Source organism: Cyanistes caeruleus, chromosome 19 (assembly GCF_971803275.1).
Source record: "Cyanistes caeruleus chromosome 19, bCyaCae1.hap1.1, whole genome shotgun sequence".
Lineage (NCBI taxonomy): Eukaryota > Metazoa > Chordata > Aves > Passeriformes > Paridae > Cyanistes > Cyanistes caeruleus.
In genome coordinates this window covers 763,516-791,439 of record NC_141719.1, presented here as the reverse complement: position 1 = coordinate 791,439, position 27,924 = coordinate 763,516, and the positions used below count along the sequence as shown (strand labels likewise).

The window sequence follows — 27,924 nt, the reverse complement described above, 5'->3', positions numbered from 1 at the left end:
GCGGAGCGGAGCGGAGGGAGCAGCAGGAGCGGAGCGGAGCGGAGCGGAGGGAGCAGCAGGAGCGGAGCGGGAGGAGCGGAGGGAGCAGCAGGAGCGGAGCGGAGCGGAGGGAGCAGCAGGAGCGGAGCGGAGGGAGCAGCAGGAGCGGAGCGGAGGGAGCAGCAGGAGCGGAGCGGGAGGAGCGGAGGGAGCAGCAGGAGCGGAGCGGAGGGAGCAGCAGGAGCGGGAGGAGCGGAGGGAGCAGCAGGAGCGGAGCGGGAGGAGCGGAGGGAGCAGCAGGAGCGGAGCGGAGCGGAGGGAGCAGCAGGAGCGGAGCGGAGGGAGCAGCAGGAGCGGAGCGGAGGGAGCAGCAGGAGCGGAGCGGGAGGAGCGGAGGGAGCAGCAGGAGCGGAGCGGAGGGAGCAGCAGGAGCGGTGCGGGAAGAACGGAGAGAGCCCCCGCCCCGGCGGAGCGCAGCTCTCTGGGCTGCGGATGGAGGGCAGCCGCGCTTCTCCCCGCTACGGATCCATGGAATCCACCCGATGGCCGCCGGCCGGCGCGGGGCCAGGTGAGCGGGACGGCACCGGGATCGGTACCGGGATCGGCATCTCCCGAGCCCAACTTCCCCCGCCCCCGGGACTCCGGGACAATCCGGAGCCCCGGGAGCCGGCCGGGAACCGGCGGCTTCACCCACCAAAAGAAGCCCAGCCGGGGTCCCCGGACCGGGGCACTGGTGCCGCTGGAGCCCCGTATAGCGGCCACAGGGAGTGGGGAAGGATGGATGGATGGATGGATGGATGGATGGATGGATGGATGGATGGATGATGAATGATGGATGGATGGATGGATGATGGATGGATGGATGATGGATGGATGGATGGATGGATGGATGGATGGATGGATGGATGATGGATGGATGATGGATGGATGATGGATGGATGGATGGATGGATGGATGATGGATGGATGATGGATGGATGGATGGATGGATGGATGGATGGATGATGGATGGATGATGGATGGATGGATGGATGATGGATGGATGGATGCATGGATGGATGGATGGATGCATGGATGCATGGATGCATGGATGGATGGTGGCAGGGAGGATGTCTGGAGGGACACACTGGGGCAGCACAGTCACATCTCACTGCTGCTGCCCAGCCACACACGGGGCACAGGAGGGCTCACCCTGTCCTTCACCGCCTTTGCCCCTCTCTGACCAGTTCCTCAAGCAGGACTCCAGCTGAGAAGAGCGGGTGATGACAAGCAGGGGAATTGCCTTGAGCAGAGCTCTCGACCTTGAAGGAAGGGTCGCAGTGCTGGGCTGTGCAGAGGGGAGGTGCCTGCAGTCCCTCTGCTCTGCCCCAAGTCCGACCTCTCCCCTTCCCTGTCCCCCTCTGCTGCCCCTTGCACACAGTGGGGCAGGGACAGGCAGCTGGAGAGGCAGGGGAGGAGGGATCAGCCGGCTCCAGTATCCTGCTGGGTACTGCCTGGGGGGGTGTGTGGTGCCCAGGAAGCTGCTCAGCTCCTGGGTGAGCTGTAGGGAGTTTTGGTCCTTTTTCTTTGTGCCTTTCCTGGCAGTGTGTATCCTCTGCCACACCTCCTGTGGGGCTCTGAGAACCTTCATCGCCCGCATCCTCTGCTCCAGCAGCTGGGTGACAATGGGGTGGGCCAGGGACTGGACTCAGGGTGCTGGGTATGGCCTGGACATCCCCCATGGGTGAGCTGTGGTGGCTGCGATTTTGCTGTTTCAGTGCAGTTCTGTGAGCTCCCAGCTCCTGGGGACCTTGGGATGGATGAGAACGTGGCAGTAATCCCTGGCTGCTGTTTGGACGCTGCTCTGCTGCTTGCTCCCAGCCAGGAAAGCTCAGACCAAGGCATGCAGCACTAAGCTCCTGGAGCCTCTTGTCCTGCTGGAGTTTGGGCTGAACGTCCCCTGTCCCTGCTGCTGTCAGGAGCAAAGGAAAACACATGGCTGAGTTAGAGGCTTCTTGGGATGGTGCCCCCATAAAGAGCTCTAACCCCTCCACAGGAGGCTGTCAATCAATTTCCCAACTTTAATCAGGAAGAAAATTGCTTGAAACTCACCCTGTGCTGTTGGCTGTGGTGACTCATCCCAGGCTTGCTGCTGGCTGTCCAAATGTTTTCCCCAAACCACCTGGAATGGAAGTCTCTGGCTATTACACCACTCATTAGTGGAGGGGGCCCTCCCTGGGCTGGATGTGATGATTAGAGCATCTCCAAATTTCTGTCAAAGCTTTCTCCCCTCCTTGGTTTGGCAGGCCAAAATGGTGCCAAGCAGGATCCCTTTGGCTCAGGCACTGAGGGGTTTCTGTCTGGGGGGTTTCTGTTTGGGGGGTTTCTGTGTGTGGGTTCTGTGTGTGGGGTTTTTGTTTGGGGGGGTTCTGTGTGGGGGTTCTGTGTGTGGGGTTTCTGTTTGGGGGGTTTCTGTGTGGGGGTTCTGTGTGTGGCTGTGCTGCTGTGGGAGAGCTGTGGGAGCAAAGGGACCCCTGGGCAATGTGACCACACTTGGGCCCATCCCTGTCCATCCCCAACGGAAGAATTGGACTGTGGGCTTGATCCCAGCTTTAAAGAACACCCTGACTTGGTGTGATGCCTTGGGTATCACTTTCTCAAGGTGCCCCTTTCCAGGGTTCATGGGACTCATTTTCCAGGAGTTTTCTCCTGGCACTGCCCTCCCTCTGCTTCTGCCCTGAATTCAGCAGCTCCAGGGACACAGAGGTCCTGTCAGAGCTTCTTGTCCAGCACTGACTGGTTTGGGGAGCAGTTCCCTGGAAGGCCTGAGGGATGCAGGGTGCCAGGACTTGAGCACAGCACCTGAAGGCACAGCCAAGGGCTGGCACCCTCCAGCTGAGCCCTGTGGCCCTGGCTGGGCTGTGCCATGACCTTCCCATTGTCCCCATGTCCCAGGACACTCCTGACCTGGTGGGTGTCAGACAGAAAGGTGATTTTGGAGCAGTGTGTGAGGGCAGGGTGGTGCCAGCCACACCCCAAAGCTGAGCCAGGAGCTTTTCTGCTCTTGTGGGCACTGCCCAGGGGCTGGAATTATATCCCAGCCTCCTGCTGCAGGTGAGGGAAAGCAACGCAACCCGGCCACCTCCTCCCCTCCCAGCCCTGTCACCTCCACTTCTCCCAGCTCTGTCACCCCCTCCCCTCCCAACCCTGTCACCCCCTCCCCTCCCAGCCCTGTTACTCCCTTCTCTTCCAGTCCTGCCATCTCCTCCCTTTGCCTACACAGGGGAGGATTCACGTCTCCCACCTGGAATGCCTGTGCCAATGACATTCTGGGATGAGAGGCAGAAGGGATGCTGCCAGCTATTCCAAGCCCTGGCATCCCTGCCAGCACCAGCAGAGAGCAGAAGCATTCTGGGTTATTCCCCAGCCGGGCAGGCCGGGAGTGACCGTCCCCCGCCAGCGCCGCCCCTGTGCTCCCGGGGCTGCTCGGTGTGTCCCTGGGGGTGGAGGCAGCAGGAAGCTCCGGGCTGATCTCTCTGTGTTTATTGGCACACGGGGACAGCCACCAGCCCTGTCACAGAGGGGACACAGCACTGCAGCTTTTGATGACAGCTCTGGGGCTGAGCTGAGTTACAGCCCCAGGGAGTGGCTGCCCACAGGCACATCCCAGCTGTGCCACCTGCCCCTCCAGCTGTGCTGGTACCTGCACATCTGCCAGCATCTGCCTGGGCCATCTCCAGCTGCTCAGCAGGGTGCAGCTGCAGCAAAATATCCCAGGCCAGACGAGCTTTGGGGTAGCAGAGCCCCAGAGCGCTTGGGATGAGGGACCTCGGCATCCTAGGGGTTGAGGGACCTGGTCCCCTAGCAACTGCACTCTGGTCCCTTAGCAACCACATCGTGATGCTGTAGCAGCCACAGGCCAATCTCTTGGCAACCTGGTCAGGAATCGAGGCAAAGGGAGGTGGTTGTGCAGAGCCCGGGCAGGAGCTGCTGGAGGGCTCATCCAGCCTCACACCCTGCCCAGCCCAGGGGTTTGTCTGTCCTGAGCAAGCACTGGCTGCTGGGAGCATCCTGATGCTCTGAACAGAGAATGAGGGAGAAGTCGCCCTGGCATCAGCTGAGCATGGTCTTCGAGCCTGGGGGCAGAGAGAGAACCTGCAAGAAGTCCTCATGTGTTTCCAAGCCAGAAACAGTGGGAAACTCTTCTCCAAACCACTCACATAAATCCAAACCATCCTGCATCCTGCATCCAAGACCTTTCCTGCTGGAAGTCTTGGAAACGTGTCCCACTCCAGGAATGATTTCCTGAGCAGTGTTACATGATGAGGAGAGGACAGAGAGTGCAGAGTGTCTGGTCTTGTGCCTTAGAGTTTATCTCTTCCTGCCCTGTAACACTCAGCACTGGCCTGGCTCCTGCTTGGAATGCCCACACCACACACCCTGACGTCTCCTAACATCCCTGCCTGGCATCCCACTCCTGGAGCAGCTCCATGGCCGTGCTTCCCCTGCATTGGGAAAGTCCCAGGGCTGCAGGAAGGCAAAACCTCAGAGGGGAGGTGTGCCCCGTGAAGGTTCAAAGGAAGCAGACTTAGCCCCTGAAGGAATATTTGGAAGGGTTTGGAAATGTTCTCCCACAGCCTGGCTCTGCTGCAGCCCCTGTCCCCAGCACATCCCAGGAATGTCAGATTAGCTGGGATGTGAGGAAGGTGTTGACACTGGTGACAGGCTGTCGTGTCTGAGAGCCAGACCAGGCTGGGAGCTGCCTGGAGCAAATCCTCAGCTCTTCCCATAAAGCTGCCTGGGAGTCTTTGTGGGATCCACACAACATCCACGAGGAAACCTGTGGGACAGTCTGGAGCAAACGCGTGGGATTTGTGTGTGAGTCACAGAGGGGGAGGCAGAGCTGCTGGTCAAATCCACAGATGGAGGTGGATGGGCTTTCATCCTATCCGTCCCTCTAAAACATCAATTACAGCCCCCTTATCCCACATATCTCGGTGAAGCTCCTGCCTCTCACCCTGAGCAGGTGACCCTCCTTTCTCTGCCTCAGTTTCCCCAGGTGGGGGCTGGATGTGATCCCCAGCAGTGCAGAGGGTGAGGGAACTGAACAGGGGGGCTCCACTCAAGTGGGCTGGGAAGGATGGGGTGGTGTTGATCCAGCGTGTGGTAGAGGGGGAGCAGCAGAAGGAATTTCAGCCCTCTGACTCCTCAGCTCCGAACTTTGTGTGCCCTGGGTTTGCTCCTGGTTGTGCAGCCCAAGAGGGCTGGGCAGGTTCAGGTCTCTGTGCTGGACATGCTGGAGGCTTCCACAGCTCTGGAAAATGCCATTCCCATCTTTCCCTCCAGCAGTTCCCAGCTCCCTTGGCCTCCTGCTGCTCGGAGAGGGGGAGAGCCTTTGTCCCAGCACAGAGCGCTGGGAGCAGGGCAAGTGCTGCTGTTCCCAAGGCTGCCCTGAGGTCCCTGCTGGGCTCCTGCTGTCTCAGGCAGCTCCCATTACTGCCTTTTCCAGAGGATGAGATCGTGTCCATGGCCGACTCCACCACCACCATCGATGAGATCGAGGGAGAGCTCTTCAGGATTGAGCGGATCCGGGAGATTCTGGTGCGCAGGGAGTCAGAGCTGCGCTACATGTGAGTCCCTGTCCCCCTCCTGTGCTGCTCCCTCCCAGGGACACCCCACGTCTCCTCCTGCCCGACCGAGCACAGCTCAGTCCCAGGGATGAGCAGGGCTGAGGCTACTTCCCACCTTGCTTCCATTTCAATAATCAGAGAAGTTCTGGAATAAAATTCTCCAGGTGTTTCAGATCTAAGCCCCTGTGTTGCAGTGGTACCCACCACTCGGGGGGACACAGGACATTTTCCATGGGTCTAGCAGGACATTTTATATCTTTGGAGGAAAAAGCCTGACTAATATCCATAGTTTGGGTTGATGAAGCTTTTTGATATCACTAAAGGGCTGTAGTTAGCCCAAACCTCAGATCCCACCCTGCCAGCCCAGCACAAAGTGGGATTTTGGCAAAGGTGACATTTCCTGGGCTGAAGCACTTCCTGTGCTGCCTTTTGGATGTGACTGGGTCCCCACTGGTCCCTGCACTGAGGGACCCACAACCTGGAAATCCCTGAGTAAACCCGGTGTGAGTGGGGTTGGGAGCTGCCTTAGAGGCTCGGATTTGGAGCCTCTCCAGTCACAGTTCCCCCTGAGCTCATTGAAAAGGATTTTTGGAGATCATCAAAAGTGTATCTCTTCAAGGCTTTCCATGGCAACGGTACCTGATCCTCTCAGGTGCTGTCATAGCTCCCAGCTCTGGTGTTTCCTTAACGCTTTGTTTGGTTTCTCCCTTGGAAACCAAAGGCAAATCTCCTGCAGAGACCTCATGACAGGCTTGGCTGCAAAAACGATCCCGTGGGTTTTGGGACACGCCAGAATTGCCTGGCTGGGAGGTTTTGGGTGCTATGGGCAATTGACCTTGGCTCTGCAGGGCCCAGGAGGGAGACTGGGAAGGCTGAGGAGCTTCCTGGGGCACTGCTGCTGAAGCAGGGGGATCCCAGAGCTGGGCTCTGCAGAGGCTCAGAGAGGTGGGAAGCTGGGGCTGCAAGGCCTTTTCTGATTCCCCAGTGCGGGGAAAAGGTGATGCTCAGGGTGGCTGGACTGCAGGGCCCAAGGAGATGGAAAACTCCCAGGATGTGCAGCTGAACAGAACAGTGACCTCGATAAAAACCAGTGCTTGCTCCTAGCTGGAAATGTCAGACTGAAACATTCCAGCATTTCTGGTACCTGTCTGTGCTCTGGAAAACAATGAGGCACCAAACACTTCTCCTTTATAGAGCAAAAGGCAAGGTCTGTAATTCCTGTGGGAGGTTCAGCTCCACCCTGGTCCCTCAGTGCTCCCTGGGACCAGCCAGGGACACCTGGCTCTGGCTGATGCTGCCATAGGTGTCACCAGCAGGGGTAGAAACAATCCCAGCCCCAGCAGGAGCCTCCTGCGTGCTTGTCCCTGTAACCCCTCCTAATTTTAATTGAAAATAAAATTTATTATTTTATATTCTCCTTATCAAATTTTCCAGAATTAATTTCATTTAAATGCAATAATCATTCAGCTCTCGTCTGACTGTTCATTTTCATTTTAATCAGTGTGACCCCAGCAATCTCTGTTGTCCCCGTGGCCCCCCTGTGGTGCTCTGGACACCCTCTCTGTTATATTTCACGTTTCTATGTTTCTTTTATTTAATTTTGCAGGCAGGTGGGATAGAAAAGATCCTTTATATGGCAGAAAATTCCACTTCTTTTTGGATTTTGCTCTTTGGGGATTATTTTCTGGGGCCAGGAGAAGCACAGCAGCTCTTGTCTGGTGGATGGGCCAGATTTTGATAAGGCTTTGTTATAATTCAGGTAATGAAATTTTCCTCTGCCAACAACCAGCACCCCAACAGAACTCTGGGATGCAGCAAGCTGGCATTTCCCATGGGTAGGCAGGGAAATATGGGATCCCCACCACAGGTATTGGCTGGGTGTTGCTCTGGGGGTTTTGAACCTTTTCTCTCCCAGTTTTCCCCCTCAGAGGTTGTGTTTGTGTCTCCGCAGGATGGACGACATCCAGCTTTGTAAGGAAATCAGCCGGCTGAAAACAGAGCTCCAGAGACTCCTGGCCCTGCCAGGTAAGGCTCAGGGTGAGCTCCACGAGGCTGCTGTGCTCCCCAGCCCAGCAGAGGTGGGGTGAGGAGAGGGGCAGGCAGGGCCCAGCTGTGCACAGCTGTGTCCCCAGGCTCCTCCTCACTGCTGTGCCCGGGGCTATCCCAGAGCCCAGCGTGGCCCTGGCAGGTGCCACCATGCCACCATGTGCCACCAGGCTGTGCTTGGCAACCTGCAGCACGGAGGCAGAGCCCAGGTGCTGCTTAATGTTCAGGTGCTGCTCACTTCAATAGACCTGGCTCGGCATCCAGATGGAGGCTCAGCCAAAAACATCCTGCCATAAAAACAGGAGCTCCTTGCAAAACAGACCTAAATCTCAAGGGGGTTTTTAATTCCAACCCCTTCCAGTCCATAAACCAAGGTTTTCCCTAAACCATGGCTCAGAGCAGAGATAAATTGGTCTTTTCTGCTACTGAAGAAATAAGCCTGGCTTTCCTTCATCTGCTTTGGGCTTTCATTTATTGCCTTTTCAGCACTCACAGACTCAGCTGAGAGCAGAAATTCTGCTCTTTTTGTTTTCTTTATAAGTTGACTCAGACCAGACCATGCTGGAAAAATCCCGCACATCCCCGTTCTTGTGAGACAGCCACGGCAGCCTTGGGTTTGGATAAGGACAGGAACACGTCAGTGCTTACTCAGAGCCCAGCCAGGGCTGGGGCTCAAAATGTCCCCAGCCAAGGTGCCTTTAATGATTCAGATCATCATCACCATGGCATGATGGGCTCTGACATCAGCCAGGGGGGTGGAAGGAGCAGAGTTTGTCCAGTGGGACTCTGACAGGTGGGGGCTGCTCAGAGACAGTGCCCATGTGTCCCTGCACTAATTCAGGAGCTGGGATAGCCCAGCCCCCAGGCCAGAGCAGGTCCCTGTGCCAGGGACTTCATTCCCTGCACCAGACCACAGGAAAATCCTTTGTTTGCTGGGAATGTTTTACAACAGGATGTGTCTGAGGGGTTCCTCCTACCTGGCAGCACCTGGATCAATCCTTTCCGCTACAAATCAATCCTTGGTTTAGGACCTGCTGAGACCCAGCTGGCTCCATCCTGTGAATTTTGCTGTATTTTTATTTAGCTGAGCGAAGGCTCGTGGTTGACCCATCTGGCTGGTTTTGGGGCTGGCTAGAGAATTCAGACTTGGCATTACACAGCACAAACAGCCAGACTTCCCAGCTCAGGTGGCTCTCCATTGAAGCTTCCCACTCCTTATCCCCCTGGCTGCTGGCTCTACGTATCCCACTGTATCCCATTCCATACTGGCTTACACAGGACAGGAATTCTGGGAGAGTCCTGCAGGCCTTCTCTCACTGCCCAAAGAGCTGCAGCACAGGTGGGTCCTGCCCAGGGTAGGCCAGTCAGGAGCTCAGTGACAACCAAGGCTGAGGGATTCCAGAAGAGCCTGGCAGACACTTGTGGCTGGGGTGGGAAGGGGTTTGGAGAGGGTGGGATTGCCAGGACCAGTGAGGAAATAAGGGCGCTAAATAGAACCCAGTGGATTGTGAGGCTTTTTGTGTCTGCATGTGTGGAATGAATGGTGGGAGGTGTTCCCAGGGTAATTGACATTGGCAATTCCCTGGACACCTGAATCCCCAGTTCCTCAGGCACAAGGAGGACCTGGCTCCAAGGTCTCTGGGCTCTTACCCAGCCTAGGGCCAAGCTCGGGCTCCATGGGTTGGGAAATGGGGTCAGACACATCCCGGCTGTGGGACAACACCCGAGCTAACACATCTGAGCTTGCTGGGCCCTGCAGCAGAGCAGGGCAGGGCCCCGTGGCCACCTCCCACCAGAGAGGGCACCTTGAGGGGTCCTTTCTGTGCTCTGCACAGCTTATGGTGGCACCTGGCAGAGCTCAGCCCTGGCAAAGTTTGGGGAGAAGCTAAACCCTGAAATGTGAGGGCAGCAGAGCTGTCACCTCCAGCCAGGGGGGTTGGGTCGAGATTCCTGCTCTGCTTCCTTTGGATTGGCTTTGCTCCCACACTCAGAGTTGAGCAGAACGGAGCAGGCCTGGCCTTGGTAGGGGATGGCCCCTGTGGGGGTGTGAAACGTGCTCCCTGTGGGTGTGAACTGTGCTCCCTGTGCTGCAGAGAACCAGAAATCCAACGAGGAGAAGCAGAGGGAAGAGGAGCTGGTGCAGCAGATCCACAAGCTGGTGGAAACGAGGGATTTCCTGGTGGATGATGTGGAGTTCGAGAGGCTCAGGTAGCTGGTGTCAGCTGTTGCTTGTGCTGGGGACAATGCAATCCATCCCCTGAGCTGTGTCCTGCCTTCCCAGAGTTCCTGGGGGCCTTGCTGCTCCTTTCCCAAGCAGTAACCAAGCTCTTTGTCACAGGGAAAGGGAAGAAGACAAGGAAATGGCCGAGTTCCTGCAGAGCAAGCTCTCCAAAAGCTACCTCCAGAGAGCAAGTGGGTGCTGACAGGGTTTATTCCTTGCACTGAACCTACCTGGCATTTGTCGCCAAGCACTCTGCCTCCAAGATTTTACTGACTGGGACTGGCTTACCTGGAGGAGGGTGGGGAAATGGAACGGGGGGATCACATTGTGGGAGCACCTGGAATTGGAACACATGTTTGGAATCCATTTTCCTCCTGGCATTTCCCACCATGTCCTATCAGAATGGGGCTGGGGAGGGGCTCTCTTGGAGCTGCCAGACTTCATCTGGCCCTTTAACACTGGCTCACGCCTCAGGTGGATGCAGGATGGACACCACATCCTTGGATGACAGCCAGCCCCTTCTCTGTGCTACTTCACTTCCCCAGGGAGGCATTCCCAGCTCTGGGGACACCTCAGAGCACCCAGGGCAGTGTGCTGGTGGTGGAGCTATGCAGAGCTGTGGCTCTGAAGGGTCAGCAGCAGTCCCAGAGGAACTCTGAGCACCAGCCCCAGGCTGTGCCCTGTCCCCAGGCAGACCTGGATTCCTCTTCCTGCAGCTCCTGCCCGAGAGAAAAAGATGACATCAAGGGGACAGCAAACCTCAGCTCCCTACATGAGCAAGACAGGCCTGACCCTGCTCAAGGAGTGCTGTGGCTTCACCTGCTCCATCATGTAGGGCATTTCCAGCCCCTGGCACAGGACATGGCCATGGTAGGGGCACATCATGACAGTCTGGGATGGGCAGGAGGGGCTTCCTTGGTGCTGGCCCTTCCTTGGAGCTGTTTGGTTCTCCCTGGAGAACAGGGAGATGAGCCGAGATTTTGGGAACAGGGATTGCCCAATGCACTGTCAGTGGCACAGGGCAATCCTGTGCCAACCAGGCAACTCCCATCCTGTGCCAGTGGGTCAGGACATACCTCATCCTGAATTCCAGGGGAATTCAGACCCATCGAGGTGCTGCCTGCCTGTGCAGCCTGGTGTGGGCTCCCCAGCTCACCCCAGAAGGAGGCTGAAGGGACCTGGGAGAGGTGGGGCTGGGATCCCCACTGGAGAAGCTGTGCCTGGCTCTAGCTGCCTCCCTGCCCTGTGGATGGCTCTGCTCCACAGCACCTGCTGCCAAAACCGGTGTTTGGAGGTGCAGACAAGGCCAGCAAGGCTAAGCAGCTTGGGGTGGGCTTCACCCCCTGGGTGATGAGCACAGAGCTGCAGCACCCCACTGACCCTGTGTGGGACAATCTCTGTGTGAGGGGAAGGTGCTGGTGCCAGGGGTCCAGGGGGTTGTAGCCTCTGGGGGAGGATTCATCTCATGCCAGTGGAGGTTTCCCTGTGGCCAGAGGCAGGAGTTCATCTCAGGGCAGTGGGAGCTCTGGAAAGCAGGGTTGGCTCCGTGGCCTCTGGAGAAGGGGACACATGGGGATCTGTGGCTTCAATTCCTGGTTTCTCACCTCCTGCCTTTGCTCCCCAGGTCTGCAGCCAGAGTCCTGCTCTCCTCTGAGAGATCCAGTGTCCATCACTGTCCACAGTTCCCCTGCAGCAGCAGCACCCAGGGCCCCCAGGCTGGATGGGCAGGTCTGGGTGCTGGCACAGGTCCTGATGGCCCCACATCCTCCGTGGCAGCACAGACACCACGCCCCACCTTGGCCTGGAAGCTGTGAGAGCAGCGGGGAGCCCATGGCACAGGAGAGAGCATCCCACATCTGGGCTGAGGGATAAAAACCACCTGGAGCTGCTGTTTGAAGAACATCCTGCTCCACCCTGGGAGTGTCCCTGGGGTAGTTCCATCCTGGAACTGATCCTGTCCTGGAGCCGATCCCATCCTGGGTGTCATGGGGTGGCTTTACCTTTAAGGTGGTTTTGGGAGCTAAGGAAGTTGAAGCTGCTGGTGGCTGATGGGAGTCTTTCATCCTGACCAATTATCAGTCATTTCTAAGAATTGACAGCAGTTTTGACCATTAATGAGTCCCTCTCTGCTCCACCAGAGACTCTCCAGGGCCGCTTTGCTTGGCCCACAGGGATTTGCTTTGATCCATACTCCCCAAAGGCTCCTCTCTGTCCTGCCTTCCCAGGGCCTTACTGGGACAGTGAGTGACCCAGCCAGTGAGTTTGGTGGGGCTGAGAGGGATCCAGAGGCCAGGAAGAGCCCTGGATTCCAAACTTGCCCCTGTGGAGCCAGCCTGGGCTGGAAGCAGTGCTGGTGCAGACAGGAGGACAGGCAGGGTCTGTGTGTCCCACCTGAGTTCCTGAGGTTGCTCCTGGAGAAGGCTCAGGCTGCTCCCCTGGGCACATAGAACTGCTGGAACAGCTGGGAAAGTGCCCAGCCCACAGGAGTGGCACTGGTTCATGTGCATTGATCTCAACCCAAACCAATAAATGTCTTTTGGAAGCTCTGTAGGCATTTTCCCTACCTGGGACCTTTTGAGGAGATGGCCCAGGGTGGGCAAAGAGAAGAAGAAACCTGATCCTAAACAGCCAGGCTGGGCGTTGGCATTCCCTGGAATGCCCAGAGCAGCTCCTGCTGCTGCAGCAACACCCCCAACCTTTCCACTTCTGGCTCTGACCCACATTTCACTTTTGGTCCCTCAGTGTCCTCCACCGGCCCCTGGGGGCAGCCGTGTCCCCAGCTGTCCCTTGCAGGCAGGGGCAGAGATGCTCCTGTCCCATGAGCTCCTGCCACCACCGAGAGGCACCCATGTGGGTGACAGGGTGGCCCTGGAGGGGACAGCTGAGTCAGCTCTCAGGGCGGCTGTGGATGATCCCATCCCTTTGGAGATGTCGCAGCTGAGATGAGATGCAAGGGCACAAAGGCACAGCATCCTCTGCACTCCGTCATGGGGCAGAAGCTGACTTTTCCAGAGCAGGCAGCAGCTCTTGGTGGCACCGTCAGTGTCTCTGTGAGACCTCTGGGAGCCTGCAGGGCTCAGTCCCTCCTGCTATTCTCTCTCTTCTGCTTCTGAGTATTTGGGCTCACAGAAGAGCAGGGAAGATCAGCAGGAAATGAAAAGATGCCTTAAAATAATTGCTATTTATTTTAGTCTGCAATATCTGAAGGGTTCTCTCATCTCTTGTTTCCCTGCCTGCCCTGCTGCTCCCCCACTGGCAGGGCAGGTTCTCACAGAGGTCGGCTGCGCTCCTTCATGTCCTCTGTGAAGTCCTGGAGGTCGTAGATAAACTGCTGGATCTGGGAAAGGGAGAGGGCAGGGTCAGGGCAGGAATGGGAGCAGGAAGCAGAGGAGACCCTGTCCCTCTTGAAGGACAGATGTCCCCAAGCTAAGTGGCAGCACAAGAAAGCACATGCAGCACCAGAGTGCCTCCATGGGGGAATGAAACTAAACCGTGGCCATGGCTGGATCTGCATCGCTGCACCCCGAGCCCCTGCACCCCTGAGCTCCTGCACCGCCTGTCCCTGCACCCCTGCACCGACTGTCCCTGCATCCCTGCACCGCCTGTCCCTGCATCCCTGCACCGCCTGTCCCTGCACCCCTGCACCGCCTGTCCCTGCACCCCTGCACCGACTGTCCCTGCATCCCTGCACCGCCTGTCCCTGCACCCCTGCACCGACTGTCCCTGCATCCCTGCACCGCCTGTTCCTTCATCCCTGCACCGACTGTCCCTGCATCCCTGCACCGCCTGTTCCTTCATCCCTGCACCGCCTGTCCCTGCATCCCTGCACCACCTGTCCCTGCATCCCTGCACCACCTGTCCCTGCACCGCCTGTCCCTCCATCCCTGCACCACCTGTCCCTGCACCCCCTGCACTGCCTGTCCCTGCCTGGCTCCCACTCCCTGCTCCAGCTGCTGGGAAAGGCCAGGTTTCCCTGGTGTCCCACCACTGCCCAAGGACCCCAGGGGGGAAGGGAGGCTGTGTTGGGCCTGGGGGTTCTCCCTCGCCTTGGGAGAGCCATTCCTGCTGCTTTTCCTGGGCGGTGAGCAGGCTCCGCTCTCGCTTTACCATGTCCAGCTGCCTGTGGCTGTCCCCAGCTGCCACCCTGCCCTTTGGCTGGAGCCGTGCACTGGCGGCCTGGAAGAGGCTGTGGATGGCCATGGTGAGGGACTTCAGCTCCGTGGCCTTCCCTGCAGCCCTCTCCTGGACCTCGGCCCAGTGATCCTCCTGGGGGGCACAAGACACGTCCCAGCAAAGCTGCTTCAGCTCAGAGACTCCAGGTTCCACCCTCATCCGGGCTGGGCAGAATGCGGCCTTGCCCAGGGCTGGGCTGGGGCCGGCTCAGCCCGGTGTGGTGGGAGCAGATCCAGAACCAGCCCAGCTGCTTTGCAGCTCACCCTGGCATGGCCTCCTGCCAGCCCTGTGCCCTCCCCACCGCAAGGACAGCAGCAGCACTGCCACTGCCCATCCCTGACCTGCTTCCAGCTCTTCCTGATGACAAACCTGCTCCCAACCGGGCTCTCCCTGCTCCTCCTGCAGCCCCGTGGGGCAGGATGGGCTCAGGCATCTCCTCCCACCAACAGCTCTGTTGCTGAGCCTGCCACGAGCCGCGGCTGCAGGAAGAGCCAGCGGCCCCTCCTGACTCCACCAGGCCTTGGGGAGCTCCCCTGCCCACCCAGAGCTCCTTACCCACTGGAGGATGTCGCTCTGAGCCTGCTCAAGAGATTCTTTGAGCTGCACCAGGTCATTCTTGCACTGAAGCATCTCAGCTTCCTTCTTTGCCCTGATCTGCTGCTGCAGGACCTTGCCCTGCTCCATCAGCTGTCGGTACCACCACTGGGACTGCAGCAGGTCCTTGCGTGTCCTCAGCAGGGCCTTGTAGTAGGAGATAATGTCCTCGATGTCCCGGAACTGCAGCATGGGACCTTGGGGTCAGTGACATCCTGCCCTCCCCTCACCGGCTTTCCCTGCCCTAAGCAGGGCCAAGGCCTCCCCAGCTGGAAGATCGTCCCTTCTCCATCGTCCCTGCTGGTCCCTGGGCATGGTCACATCCCCTGGGCACCCACAGCACCAGGCCTGGCACTGACACAGGGGAGGTGTCACAGCTCTGCCCCAGGGGAGCAGCACTGGGATGAAACAGTAGCTCCATGTGCCCAGGCCCTGGGAGGCAGCAGGAGCACAAGGGATGCGTGGAGAGATCTCCCAGCGCCCTGGAGAGGAGGCACAGCTTTCTTGTCAACTGCCTGGGTCCCATCCCTGGGCACTTCTCACCCCTCCCAAGCCATCAGTGTGACCTGGAATGATGACAGCGAGGGCGTCCCACACCCCTCAGTGCTGAGCTTTCTCCCCTTCACATGGTTTCCATTCAGTTTCTCAATCCTCCATCTGTTCTGGTTCTCTTCTCCTGATGCCCTGTGGCCCACCTTGGTTGCAAGGGAACTCTTCCCACCCCACCTGGAGTCTCTGGGTTTGGTCAAGTGTGGATTTCCCTGGCCTTGCCTCATCCCCCCTGGTTCAAACCCAGGTGAGGCCCTCCCTGAGCCATGTCCAAACTCACCTGTGAATTCTCCACCACATTCTCCAGGTACCTCTTGAACAGGGAGTACTTCAGCAATTTTTTTGAGAATTTCTGGTGCTGTTTTCTGAGAGCTTCCAGTTTCTCCCTAGCCCTCAAGAGCTCACTCTCCTTTTTTGAATTCTCCTCTTTCTCTTCTTTGGCTTTCTTCAGAGCTTGGGTTCTCAGCCTTTCATTCTCCTGCACCACACTCAGCCAGAGGGGAAGGAGGGCAAGGGAAGGTGGAGCTGGGTCACTCAAGGGCACTGGGAAGAGACTCCTCCAGAGAGGAGACCCCAACACTGCAGCACCCCAGGACCATTGCCCCTCCCTGTGTCCAGGGCCTTCCCTGGGAGATCCCAGGGCATGGGACAAGCTCTCTCCTAGCCAGGGTACAAATTCCTGTTCCTCATAGCTCCAGCCTCAGGGGAGGCTTGGCTGGGAGTGCTGACCCAAGGTTCTTCCCAGGGGAGAGGAGTTGGTGCTGTGGCTGAGCAGGGGCGGTGCCAGGTGTGCTGCTTGTGCCAGGTGTACGAGGTGTGCCAGGTGTACCTTTACAGTCGTCCCAGATGTCACCACGTGGGCTTTCAGCTGGGCCCTCCTGGCATGCAGGTCCCTCCACTGCTCAGCAAGGGCCTCCATCCTCTCCGTGAAGGCCTGGCAGCACGGGAGCGAGGGTGACACGGCTGCCACAGCCAGAGCCCCTCCCTGCCTGCTCCTGCCACCCTCAAAGCCCCCCCAGCTGTGTCCCAGCACCCTCCCAGCTTCCTCACCTCCTCTGTCTCTTCCACAACCTTCTCCATCAGCCGCACTTCTTTCATCTTCTTCAGGACGCAGATAAATGAGTTCATGGAGTCCTCCTCTTTGGCCCGGAGCTCCCTGCCACACATTTCCTGAGGTTACGCTGGATCCGGTCCTGGCAGGATGCTGGATTGCTCTGGACCATGTCCCAGGTGTGGGCAGAACCCCAGCCCCACCTCAGAGCCCCTCTGGCAGCGTGGCCTCCCCAGACCCCCCTGCAGGGACCCCAGGCACAGCCAGGGCAGCTCTGGGAACAACAGCGCAGGGAAAGGGAGGCACAGAGGGGACAGATAAGGGATGGGAGCTTGCCACAGGATGGAGACACTGGAGGAGAGGATGGAGGAGCCCCTCACCTGAGCAGGGGCAGGAGCCTGTCCTTGTACTGCCCCTGGTAATAGCTGATGTCCTCGTGTGCCATCGCTGCGGCCACAGCACGTCCGGCTGCTGGCCTGGGTTCTGCACAGCCCAGGGCTCCTGAAACACCTGCACAGGCCCTGCAGCTACTCCAGCCCACCAGGACAGGCCCTGTGGCTACTCTCAGTCCCAGAGAGAGGCACTGTGTCTCTTCCAACCATTGTGAGAACTCCAGTGGCTACTGCCAGCACTCTGACAGCTCCAGAGGTTCCTCCAGCCACTGTGACAGTTCCAGAGGTTCCTCCAGCCACTGTGACAGCTCCTGTAGTTACTCCAAGCACTGTGACAGATCCAGTGGCTACTGCCATCACTGTGACAGCTCCTGTGATCCCCTTGGCTTCTGGGGAACTGACCACTGTGTTGAGGATCGGGAATTTTTTTATTCCCTTCTCTTTTATTAATCTTCTCTGCTTCTTCCTCTGCCCAGAATTAGCCCTGGTGCCTTGTGCCCTCTGCTGCCCTGGGGATCTGTCAAGTCCCCTGGCAGCCACATCCCCTGTCCTGACACTCCCAGGCTCTTCTCCCGGAGCCCAGCTGGAACAGAGCAGGCCCATCCCCAGGGAGGGCTGAGCACTGCTCTGCCCAGGGCTCCCTCCCTGGGTCAGACTGAGCTTTCCCGTTTGCCAAAAATCAGCTGATTGGTTCTTAAGGGATTTAATTTCTCCCTCAAAAGAGGGCCTGTGACCAAGGACCACCCAAAATGAAGGGGTGGGGCTCATGGGAGAGCTGGGGGAAGCTGGGGATGATGAAGCCCTTGGAATTGCTGCTTCCTGGGGGATCGCACCACTTGCCTTCCCCCGGCTGAGCCCAGAGCTGCTCTCTGAGCCCAGGGCAGGGCACAGGGGCTGCAGCAGCAGCTGGAACAGAGGGTTTACAGTGCTCCAGCCCCTTTGGCAACTGCAGGGAGCATTTTTGGGTACAAAACCCACAAAAGCCACTTTAATGACTGTCCCTGTCCCTGGTGCTCCTCCTCCCACCAGGACCAGCTCCTGGATCCTTCACAGCACATCCTGCACTTGGTCTCTGTTTAAAGAACAACCACCACAAGCCTTGAAACAGTGAAAATAGAAAAACCTCCCATACTGTAGTTCCAATATCCCCCCTTAAGAAATACTATAATAATGATATAACAAATACTAATGCTAAAATATACTAAAAATGTCAACTTATTTGAATACGTAATAATGTTCAATAGATTACAGATTATATATTTATATATATATTATAGCTTTATAGACAATTTGTAAAATATGTAAAATAAAAAATATATAAAATAATAATATATAAAATATGTAAAATAAAATCTATAGCATAAAATATCTAAAGAGGCAGATTTGCTGACTTTATAAAACTTTTACTTGTTCTTTCCCAGAGCACTTCCACAAACAGCCCAAGAACAGAGAGAGTTTTTAGGATCTCTCAAATTCTCAATGATTTTTAGTTACACCACAACATAAATTGGAATGTTGCAGTTGTTTTGGTGTTTTGAATTGAGTTTTGATGGAGCTGCTCTGCAGAGATGCTGCCCGGTGCCCACAGCTGCTGACATCGCTCTGTGGCCAAAGCCCCGGGCCAGGAGGTCACTGTGCCCAAGGACAGCGGGGCCAGGAGGGGTCAGGGCCCTGCTGGCACTGGAGGTGTCTGAGCACAGCCCAGAGCTGGGCCCGGAGCTCCTGCAGGAATCCCGGGCAGCTGGGGACATCTCCTGGCCGTGGGATGGAGCAGCACTGCTGGAAAATCAGCCACACACGAGAGCTCCTCAGCTCCTCTCCCTGGCCACTGCACTCCAGCTCAAGGGAACCTCTCTGAAAGAAAAATAGGGGAAGAAACCCTCTTATTTTTTGCTAAAAACGACTAAACTCCACTTATTTTAAATCTCAGCATCTCCCTTAACCACCCCAGTGATGCTGAACACCAAAGCAGAGCCTGCCTGGTGCTCCAGGCCACATTTTATTTCACAAGTCTGACTGAAAGCCAAGACCTCAGAACACACGCTACAATCAGCATTTCCATCAATTCCAGCATTTTCCATCCTCCTGTCAAATACCAGTGTCTTCCTTCCACACCTCTCCTTGTTTCTATGCAAAATGCCTCACACATGAGGGGCATCCAGAAAGCCAACATTCCTGGTTGCTTTTCCCACCCCTGCCTTTGGAATGGAGTGAAACCCTGGGAATTCTGCCCCATTAAAGCCCCTGCTCTGACAACCTGCACAGATCTCTCCCAAGGAGAAAGGGGGCAGAAGATACTGAAATTGTTATTACAAGACAGTTAAAGGAAATGTAACCAGCCCTGCTCAAGGGGAGGCAGGCAAACAGCACAACCTTGCCCTGGAAAATTCCAGTGGCACCTTAATTAAGGCCAGAAGGGGCAGGAATTCTGTCCCCAGCCACGGAGCGTCCTGCCTGCAGTTGTCACTTGGGATCAACCCTGAGAGCATGGAAGCACAGCCCTGCACCCCAGAAACAGCTTCAGAGCAGCTTTCAAAGGTGAAAGCTTTGTGGTGAGTGGTGACCAAACGCAAAGCAGCTTAATTCCAGGGAAAACCTCCCAGCCCCAGGCCCTGGGACAATAAATATGTGATCAGTGGTGCAGGAAGCTTAATGAAAGGAAGGGCTGCTGGCAAGAGCAGGACCTGGGCACCGTGGGCTGTCACATCAGGGCTGGATTAGATATGGAAAAGCAGCACAAGCCAGGCAAGTGTCACTGCTCAGCTTCATCAAACTCCAGGTGCTGATTTTTCTAATGCAGGGAAAAGCTGAGTGTCAGCTCCAGGCACATTCCAGGGTGGGCTCTGCCACCTCCGGAATCCCAAAGCTGGGCCAGGACTCTGCAAGGATTTCAGAGGGACCCTGAGCTGGGAGCTGAGCCCTGCAGACCCTGGGGGCTCCCTGCCTGAGACCAGCTCCTGCCAGGTCCTGCCAGGATCCTTCCAAGATCCTCCAAAGTCCTTCCAAGATCTCTCCAAGCCCCTTCCCTACAGACCCACACAGAGCCCAGGCTCAGGCAAGAGAGCAAAGTTGGATTTCCTGGCACAAAACTCAAGGCCTGAGCTGTCTCTGCCTGAGCCCCTGAAAACCAGAGCTACATGGACAGTTGGGAAGGGGTGGGAACTCACCCCTCAGGAGGAAATGGCAGAGTCACTGTGCTGTCCATAGCTGGCTACCAGCTGAGGAACAAGGCTGGGTTGTTGCTACCCCTTTCCTCCTCTCTTTTCTCTGGGAATTAACTCATTGGGTGCTTTAAACACATGGAAGGAAAAAGAGAATTATTCCAAGTCTGTGCCCAACGTGGTTTGTGTGCTATGGACGCAGCTCCTGTGTGGCTCCCACCAATGCCAAAAGTGTCCACGTGGAGAAATTTAACTGACTCAGAACAGCATAAAGGAGACACAGCCAAGAAAGCCACTGAGCACAGACCCCAGTGCGGGCTCCCACTGCACGGTGAGAACAAAAGATTTCACTTCCATTACAGAAAAGAATAAAAAACAGTGGAAATTCTAAGATCAGCTCGATGGAGCAGAGTTCACAGATGGTAAGCGCTGGATTAAAATCTTTCCCTACAGGTTTTTCTGTTCCATTTTAGATTTTATGCTCTATTTTTGGCTCAGCAACAAGCAAGAAGTTTGTCAGCCATGCTAATTGCAAAATACTATAAAAATAAAAACCTGTTTACATTCTTCCTAAAAGGCCAATATTGTACAAAGACATTTTCCTGCATTACAGCACTCAGGAGGCACAGGACACGCGACTGCTCAGCCGTGGATTTCTCAACAGGCATTTCTGTTATGAAAACACCTCTCTCGTTGTTGGAAACTTGTTTAGAGTAGAATCAAACACTGCTAAATATTCCTCTTTACCTGTTAATGGATTAAAGGAAGCTGGAAAACACAGGGCACGGAACAAATGATTTTATGGAGAAGTCAGTCACCCGTGCAATGTTTCCATAAAACACAACCTCGGAGAGTTCCAGCCCCAGAAAGGCTCCAAACAACAACCCCACGTTTCCTTGGGTTTGGACTCCTCAGTGGTGGCACTGATGGCAACAGAGGACTTTGCCCTCTATAAATACAGATTAAGCAGCAATCTTTTTATTGGTCTTCTGTTGCTGAGGTGTATCTGTACAACTCTGATACGTCACCATCCTGAAAGCAGGAATTTAATCTGCACCTCCAACACTCCAAAGCCAGAGAAAACACCACCCTCAAATCCCACTTATTTGGGGTTTCTCCCCCGTTCCCGGGGCCGATCCCCGCCGTTCCCCCGTTCCCGGGGCCGATCCCCGCTGTTCCCCCGTTCCCGGGGCCGATCCCCGCCGTTCCCCCGTTCCCGGGGCCGATCCCCGCTGTTCCCCCGTTCCCGGGGCCGATCCCCGCCGTTCCCCCGTTCCCGGGGCCGATCCCCGCTCCTGCCCAGGGGCACCCAGTGCCAGCAGTGCCTGAGGGGCTCGGAGCTCCCCGCTGGCCCCGGCAGCCCCCGGGGTGGGCTCTGTCCCCTGGCCCGGCTCTCCGCACACCCGGAGATGCTCCCGCAGCCGCGCCCATCAAACATTCATGGCCCTCGGCTGCTGCTCAGCCGGAGCCCCACGGCCTCTACATATTTAATATTTCGCCATTATAAACGCATGAAGCGACAGGTCCTCTCGCCCTGTCCCAAATTCGCTTCCATCTCCGTCTCCGGAGCGTCTGTCGGAGGTTTCAGAGCCTGAAGGCAGGGAGGCAGGTCAGGAACAACCTGCAGCTGCTCTTATCACAACGGAAACAATTGGATTTTAAAGGCAAATAAAAATCTTTTCAAATGTTAGGATGCCAATAAAAGTGCCTGCTAAGCGCTGTGAGCTCTGCGGCAGCACCGTGGGCCCGGGCCCATGTCCTGGGAGCCTCTCCCAGCTGTTCCAAGCATCGGTCCCAACCATTCCCCGGGGGCAGACTGGGAACGCGCCCGGCGGGGGCAGCCGGGGGTCGCTTCTCTCCGCGGGCCCGGTGTCCCCTGTCCCCGGTTCCCGGCCCTGCTGCTCACAGCTCCTCTGCCCGGCTCCCCGGACCCCCCCAGCGGGAAGCGGAGCCAGCCCCGCTCGCCGGGCCGGGCTTTCCCCGCTCCGGACCGGGCCGTGGCCGGAGCCCCCAGCCCCTCCTGCCCCGGGCGCTGCGGAGGGAGCGAGCCCCAGAGCGGGAGCACGAAGGTGATCCTCGGGAAGAGGAAGGCTTCATTTACTGCTCGCATGGCTGTTCCACGGTACCTCAGCCCACGGGGCTGTCGGCAGCCCCCCGGCCGCGCTGGCCGCGGAACCGGGCCAGGAAGGGGCGATGCGGGCGCGGAGCTGCTCCACCCCTCGCTGTATTTACCCCAAATAAACGCCGCTGCCGCGGGCCGGCCCTCGCCTTAAAAGCGCGGCCAGGCGGCGGGGCTGGAGGGGAGCCGGCAGGGGCGGCCGAGCCGGCAAATGCTGCAGCTGCGGCTCAGCCCGCCCCGCTGCCCCGGGGCCGCCGCCTTCCCCATGGCCGAGCCGGCCGCGGGCGAGGACACGGGCACCGGGCGAGGTGAGTGCGCCGAGCGGGACCCGCCCGTGCCGGGACACGGCCGGCGGAGCGCAGGGGCTGCGCCGCACCCCAATTCCTGCCCCGAGCCCCCCCCGGCTCGTCCCGGGCCGGGCGGAGCCGGAGCCTCCATTCGGAACCCGGGCCCGGGGCACCGGCGGTCGGGTGGGCTCGGGCTGATGCTCCCCGGTACCCGGGCAGGGCAGCACCCTGCGGAGAGGACGGGGTGAATTTGGGGAGCAAACAGCCCCCGATTCACCGCCGATGTTGTCCCAGCCTGGTTTCCGTGGCCGGGAGCCCCGTGACTGTGCTGGGGTCGGGCTGTGTCCGGGACACGGAGTCGGCCCGAGCCACCGGATCCAACAGCTGCTGCCCTGAACCAGCCTGAGCCCGAGCCGCTGCTCCTGCTGGCCTTGGGCAAGCGCCAAACTGAGCCGGAGAGCCGGAGCCGGAGCCAGCCCGGCCGTCAGGACCCTCCCGATGTGCCACCACGTGCGGTCCCCCCGCTGTCCCCTTGGCTCAGTGCGAATCCATCCTTGACCCCCCAGCAGCTGAGCACAGCCACGATAAAAACATCCGAGAGTTAATGAGGGAGCTAATTGACTTTATCCCTGCCCGCTAATCAGCGTCCAGCTCCGTGTCCCCGGCAGGGCTCGGATCGAGCTCCGCAGCCCCGGGAACGCCGCTCCCGTCTCTCTCGGAGGAGCTCGGACTCTGCTCTTCCCAGCGCCGGGCTGGCGGCTGCCCGAGCCCTGCGCGGGGCTGTGAGCTGTTGGAGGGGTGAAAAGCCCCTCACGGTGTGAGAAGAAGGCCCGACACCCAGCTGGGACCTGGCCCCACGCTTCTCCAGGGCCCTGAGCTGATGGGAGCGGGAGAGGGCAGAGCCCGAAACCCTTCCCTGAGCAGGGCAGAGCAAAGAAATGCAGGACGTGGCTGTGAGACTTGAGAGCGCCCTCAGCCAGGGTGAAACGCTGTTGGCGCTGAGAGGTGCTCAGTAAAAGGTCTTTGTCCTACAGAGGTGCTCGGCTCATCCCCAATCACCATCGTGGTCACGTCCGAGGCTGACACCTGGGACATCGACACCTCCTCCCTGGGCCTGGGCTGCGGGCCCTTCGTGGACTGGGACAAGATGCCGGAGCCGCAGCAGCCGGCGCAGATCCCGTGGGACGTCCTGGGCAGGCCCCCGAAGGAGCTGAAGAGGCTGGCGAGGGAAGGCTGCTGGGGCTGGAGCCACGCGGGCCGGGCCCGGCTCTACCCCCGGCTCATCCAGCAGGTCTCCTGCCGCCTCGTCACCCCCGACGCGCTCGTCTACAGGGACGTGGCCGCCCGGCTCTTCGGGAAGCCCAGCGTGAGCTCCCACCCCCTGCCCGAGTTCCTGGAGGGCTGCCCCGTGCCCACCTACTGCCTCAGCCCGCGGGGGGTCACCGCCCTGAAGAAGATCCTCATCTGCGTGGGCGCCCTGTTCCCCGACATCACCCACAGCCCCCTCCTGCCGGCCCTGGCCGCGCTGCTGCTGCACTACAGCGAGGACGAGGCCCAGTGCTTCGAGAGCGTCTCGCGCCTCATCGCCAGCAACGCTCCCCACGCCGCCTACATCGACCAGTCCTTCCTGGCCCACCAGGCCTCCTGCATGACCTTCGGGGACCTGGCCAGCAAGCACTGCCCGGCAGCTCACAAGCTCATCGCCGGCGCCGCCGAGAACGTCCTCGAGGTCTACTCGGAGTGGCTGTCGTGGCTCTTCCCCGGGCTGCCCTTCGGCTACGCCGTGCGCGTGCTGGACGTGTTCCTGCTGGAGGGCCAGAAGGTCCTGTACCGCATCGCCCTGGCCCTGCTGAGGCAGTTCAGGCTCTCGGTGGCCCCGGCCGGGCTGCAGGGCTCTGACATCAAGGCAGAGCTGCAGGCTTTCGCCAGGAACATCGCCGAGCACGTGACTGTGGACAAACTCCTGGAGAGAGCCTTTGGCATCCGTCTCTTCTCCCGCAAGGAGATCTGGCTTCTCCAGATGGCCAACAGGAAGGCCTTGGTGGAGAGGGGCATCACCGTGGTGCAGAGAAGGTGAGGAGAGCTCTGCGCTCCCCGGCTCTGGGGGCTGAGCAGGCAAAACGTGAGCTCCTGTGGAGAACAGCCGGGGGCAGCTGCAGGCACCTCCCGCAGCCGGGGCTGTGCTGGGCCCTCCCAGCCCCTGGGGGACCCTGCCAGGGGCCACGGCACGGCCGGAGCTGGGGATGCTGGCAGAGAGCTCACGGTGCAAAGAGCAGGACAGACCCTGGTGCAGGGGCCGTGCCCCGAAAAGCAGAGGGGCCCCACAGCCCGGCCTGATGTCCCTCCCCGCAGGCCGTCCTTCCACCTGGCTGTGGACATGCAGAACTTCAGCTCCAGCATCGTCACGGCGCAGGAGATGCGCCTCGTCTGGTCCTGGATCCCCGAGCGCTTCTCGCTCTTCCCCCCGCTGCTGCTCTTCTCCACCTCCGAGGACGGCTGCAGCCTGCAGAGGTGAAGCCTCACCTGCCCGGCGGGGTCGGGCACGCGGGGGAAACCTGGGCAGGGCTCGGTGCTGGAGAAAGGAGCAACACAAATGCCCTGGGGCACCTCTGGGGCTGCTGGGGACCCTCCTGGGCTCCATTCAGCCTCCTGACTGTGACTCAGGGGAGAGGGCAGAGGCTGGGCCAGGTGGCCACCAACACCTGGGCACCGCCCGGGGCACAGGGAGCCCTGTGGATGTGCCAGGCTGGGATGTCCCCGTGTGCCACACGGTGCCAGGCACGCTGTGAGCGGCCAGGGACAGCCGGCACACCCTGCCCAGGGCTCCAGCTCCCCCTGACCCACCCCTTGTCCATCTCTGCAGGTTCTACACGTGCTGTGAGGGCTACGAACCCACGGTGCTGCTCATCAAAACCACCGAGGGGGAGGTGAGCGTTTCCCAGGCAGAGCTGGGGAAGGGAGCAGGGTGGGTGACTCCACAGGCTCCTCTTGGAGCACCCACGGGCTGTGTGGTCCCTGTCCTGCCCACCCCGGCTCTGTCCCAGCTCCCAGGAGAGAACACGGGGACCACCGGGGCACAGCTCAGCCAGGGGTGCTGGGGAAACAGGAGTGGGTGAGGGGGAGAGAGGCCACGAGTGAGACTTTAATTGCAGGGCACCAGGGATGGGCAGTGCAGGATGGGGCTGGCACAGCAGGATTGGGCTCTGATTCCCCAGGGGACGGGGCAGAGCCCCTGCCCTGCAGAGCCCGGGACGATGCCCGGCGCTGCCGGGGCTGGCTCTGCTCCCGGCCATCCCCTGACGGCTCCCTGTGCTCTCTCCCAAGGTGTGTGGGGCGTTTCTCTCCTCCGACTGGAGCGAAAGGAAGAAGAGCGGAGCCACATCGGGCTTTTTTGGGACAGGGGAGTGCTTTGTGTTCACTGTAAGTCACGGTTTATGCCCGGCTGTGTCCCTTCACTGCTGCCCTGCCAGGACACCCTGTCCCTTCCGTGCCCCAGGCCCAGCTGGACGCACCCTCGGCCCCAGCCCCCCGAGCAGCAGCAGCAGCAGCACCTTCCCCCAGCGGTGGCCAGGTGCCGCAGGGCCAGGCCCGGGCTCACAGGTGTGTCCCGCTGCCCAGGTGCGCCCCGAGGCAGAGAGGTACGAGTGGGTGCTCATCAAGAAGCCGGAGCTGGCCAAGGCCGTGCCGCGCTCCCGGCAGCGCTCGCCTTCCCCCGCTCCCGAATCCCCGCTCGGCTCCTCCGGGGACAGCCCCAGCCCCAGCCCCAAGCACCTCGCCGTGCCCTCGCCGCAGAGGAGAGCCCGCCTGTCCCCGTTCCTGGCCATCAGACACTTCCTCCTGCCCTCCAAAACTGCCTCCATGTTCATGGCCGGCTCCCGGGACGGGATCGTCATCGGTAAGGGCGGGTCGAGATCGGTGAAAGGGATCGCTATCGGTAAGGGGGATCGATATCGGGATTGATACCAGTAAAAGGGATCGATATCGATAATGGAGGATCGATATCGATAAGGGGGTCGCTATCGGTAAAAGGGATCGATATCGATAATGGAGGATCGATATCGATAACGGGGTCGCTATGGATAAAAGGGATCGATATCGATAAGGGGGGTCGCTATCGGTAGAAGGGATCGATATCGATAAGGGGGTCGCTATCGGTAGAAGGGATCGATATCGATAAGGGGGTCGCTATCGGTAGAAGGGATCGATATCGATAAGGGGGTCGCTATCGGTAGAAGGGATCGATATCGATAAGGGGGTCGCTATCGGTAGAAGGGATCGATATCGATAAGGGGGGTCGCTATCGGTAGAAGGGATCGATATCGATAAGGGGGTCGCTATCGGTAACTCCCCGGGGTGGCACCCCCCGCCCGCCGCTGCCTCGCTGGGAAGGAAGGGCCCGCTCCGGGTTCCCCGAGCGTTCCCCGAAGAGCTCCCGGCTCTGTCGGGTTAAAGTCCGGGGGGCGAGGGCAGCTCCCCTTCCTCCAGTGCAGGGAGCTCCTGCCGAGAGCCCCCAGGGGAGCCCCACGGCCCCAAAGCCCAGCGAGGCTCGCGGCCCGGGGCTGGCGCGTCCCTTCTCGGCCCTTCCCTCGCCCCGGGCGGGGAGAGGAGCCGGGGCTGGGCTCGGCCCGAGGAAGGGCCCCGAGGCTCGGGTCTCTGTGTCCCGGGGCCGGGGGGGCCGGCAGAGGAGCCGCAGTGGGTCAGGAAGGCCCGCAGGAACAGCCCGAGCCCCTTCCAGCCCCGGCAGCGGGCTCAGGACGGGACAAGGGCCGGGAGCGAGGGGCGGGCGCGGCCCCGCCGGGGCCTGGGGGAGCCGGGCCCGACCCTGCGCTGCTCCCGCAGGCGGAGGGGGAGGCCAGGCCCTGTCCCTGGACGCCAGCCTGCTCTGGGGACACACGGAGCGCTGCGAGACCTTCGACAACCCCCCGCTCTGCCGGGAGCACTTCCAGGTGCAGCTCCTGGAAGTGTGGGGCTTTCGGAGCGCGTAGTTCCCTGGGGAGCCCCCGAGCGCCCCACGGGCACGGGGACCCCTCCCCGCGCTGGCCGCCCCCGGCCGGGCTGTGGCCGCCCGGCCAGCCCCGCTCTCCATCGGGCCCTCGGCGGCCGGAGCGGCCTCGCGGTGCTGTGGGGAGAGGCCGAGGCCGTGCCGGGGCCGAGACTGCGGCCGCTGCCCCCGGGGACATCCCGGCGGCCGTCCCAGCTCGGGCCCGGCCCTCCCCACCCGCTCTGGCCCAGTTTGGGGTGCTGGAGGGGAGGGCAGCCGCTCTGCAGTTTCTCCCACCTCCCTGGCCTGTCTGCAGCGCGGGGCTCAGCAAACCGGTGTCGGCACGAGCAGGTTTTGTGGGAGTTCTGAGCCCAGGCCAAACCAAACACCGAGCTCCAGAGCTCACCAGAAACACCCTCAGATCCGCTTCCCCCGGGCCCCAAGGCCAGCACAGCCCTTCAAGCCATCCACGGAGTTGTGCAGCCCCCGTGGGTACCCAGGACTGCCTGGGATCCACCAGCACCGGGAGAGACTCCTCTTGTTCCCAGCTGGCAGTGCTGCCAGTGCTGGCAAAGCCCTGCCTGGAGTTTGTGGGATCCCCGAGCTCCACTGAGCCTTTGCAGTGCTGAAAGGGATCCTTTCTTCTTGCCCTGTATTCCATTGCTGAATAAAGTTCAAAACTCTTGGAGAATTAAAAAAAAAAAATCCAGCACAAAGACACAGTGGGGGAGCAGGTATGTGTAATGGGATATAAAGAGATCTG

At 59.4% G+C, this 27,924-nt stretch overlaps 3 protein-coding genes across 5 annotated transcripts; 2 read left to right on the top strand and 1 right to left on the bottom strand.

Annotated features, from left to right (window-relative positions):
• The first annotated feature begins 56 nt into the window (after nt 1–56).
• LOC111937182 (bMERB domain-containing protein 1-like) lies at nt 57–12,400 on the top strand. The gene is made up of 7 exons (XM_023938444.2): nt 57–547; nt 5,467–5,587; nt 7,539–7,612; nt 9,727–9,841; nt 9,972–10,045; nt 10,571–10,724; nt 11,479–12,400. Exons 1-6 carry the CDS (start codon nt 472–474, stop codon nt 10,687–10,689), a joined length of 579 nt encoding a protein of 192 aa, XP_023794212.1. The 5' UTR covers nt 57–471; the 3' UTR covers nt 10,690–10,724; nt 11,479–12,400.
• Nucleotides 12,401–13,016: 616 nt separating this feature from the next.
• Nucleotides 13,017–17,267, bottom strand: CCDC42 (coiled-coil domain containing 42). 3 transcript variants are annotated; one of them, XM_023938442.2, is made up of 7 exons: nt 16,602–17,267; nt 16,221–16,326; nt 16,000–16,104; nt 15,451–15,648; nt 14,583–14,804; nt 13,962–14,120; nt 13,017–13,191 (listed from the first exon to the last, which is right to left on the bottom strand). In XM_023938442.2, the coding sequence occupies exons 1-7, from the start codon at nt 16,664–16,666 to the stop codon at nt 13,123–13,125; spliced, it is 924 nt and encodes a 307-aa protein (XP_023794210.2). In that variant the 5' UTR covers nt 16,667–17,267; the 3' UTR covers nt 13,017–13,122. The 3 variants fall into 3 exon arrangements, with proteins under 3 accessions (XP_023794210.2, XP_086713207.1, XP_023794211.2); XM_086857081.1 differs by having other exon boundaries at nt 13,901–14,120; nt 16,602–16,904; XM_023938443.2 differs by lacking the exon at nt 13,962–14,120 and having other exon boundaries at nt 16,602–16,904.
• A 4,804-nt stretch (nt 17,268–22,071) lies between these two features.
• LOC111937188 (TBC1 domain family member 24-like) lies at nt 22,072–27,301 on the top strand. The gene is made up of 7 exons (XM_086857080.1): nt 22,072–22,201; nt 23,215–24,253; nt 24,533–24,691; nt 25,044–25,107; nt 25,505–25,600; nt 25,799–26,075; nt 27,020–27,301. The coding sequence occupies exons 1-7, from the start codon at nt 22,105–22,107 to the stop codon at nt 27,163–27,165; spliced, it is 1,878 nt and encodes a 625-aa protein (XP_086713206.1). The 5' UTR covers nt 22,072–22,104; the 3' UTR covers nt 27,166–27,301.
• The last annotated feature ends 623 nt before the right edge of the window (nt 27,302–27,924 follow it).

What these genes read in the sequence shown, in the direction of transcription:
- LOC111937182 (XM_023938444.2), top strand. Translation starts at nt 472, where the DNA reads ATGGAGGGCAGCCGCGCTTCTCCCCGCTACGGATCCATGGAATCCACC. An exon ending in GCCGGCCGGCGCGGGGCCAG is followed by an intron (nt 548 to 5,466) that starts GTGAGCGGGACG and finishes TGCCTTTTCCAG; the next exon opens with AGGATGAGATCGTGTCCATG. An exon ending in GAGTCAGAGCTGCGCTACAT is followed by an intron (nt 5,588 to 7,538) that starts GTGAGTCCCTGT and finishes GTGTCTCCGCAG; the next exon opens with GATGGACGACATCCAGCTTT.
- CCDC42 (XM_086857081.1), bottom strand. Translation starts at nt 16,666, where the DNA reads ATGGCACACGAGGACATCAGCTATTACCAGGGGCAGTACAAGGACAGG. An exon ending in CATCTGGGACGACTGTAAAG is followed by an intron (nt 15,649 to 15,999) that starts GTACACCTGGCA and finishes AGTGTGGTGCAG; the next exon opens with GAGAATGAAAGGCTGAGAAC. An exon ending in ATGTGGTGGAGAATTCACAG is followed by an intron (nt 14,805 to 15,450) that starts GTGAGTTTGGAC and finishes CCCATGCTGCAG; the next exon opens with TTCCGGGACATCGAGGACAT.
- LOC111937188 (XM_086857080.1), top strand. Translation starts at nt 22,105, where the DNA reads ATGCTGCAGCTGCGGCTCAGCCCGCCCCGCTGCCCCGGGGCCGCCGCC. An exon ending in GGACACGGGCACCGGGCGAG is followed by an intron (nt 22,202 to 23,214) that starts GTGAGTGCGCCG and finishes TTTGTCCTACAG; the next exon opens with AGGTGCTCGGCTCATCCCCA. An exon ending in TCAAAACCACCGAGGGGGAG is followed by an intron (nt 25,108 to 25,504) that starts GTGAGCGTTTCC and finishes CTCTCTCCCAAG; the next exon opens with GTGTGTGGGGCGTTTCTCTC.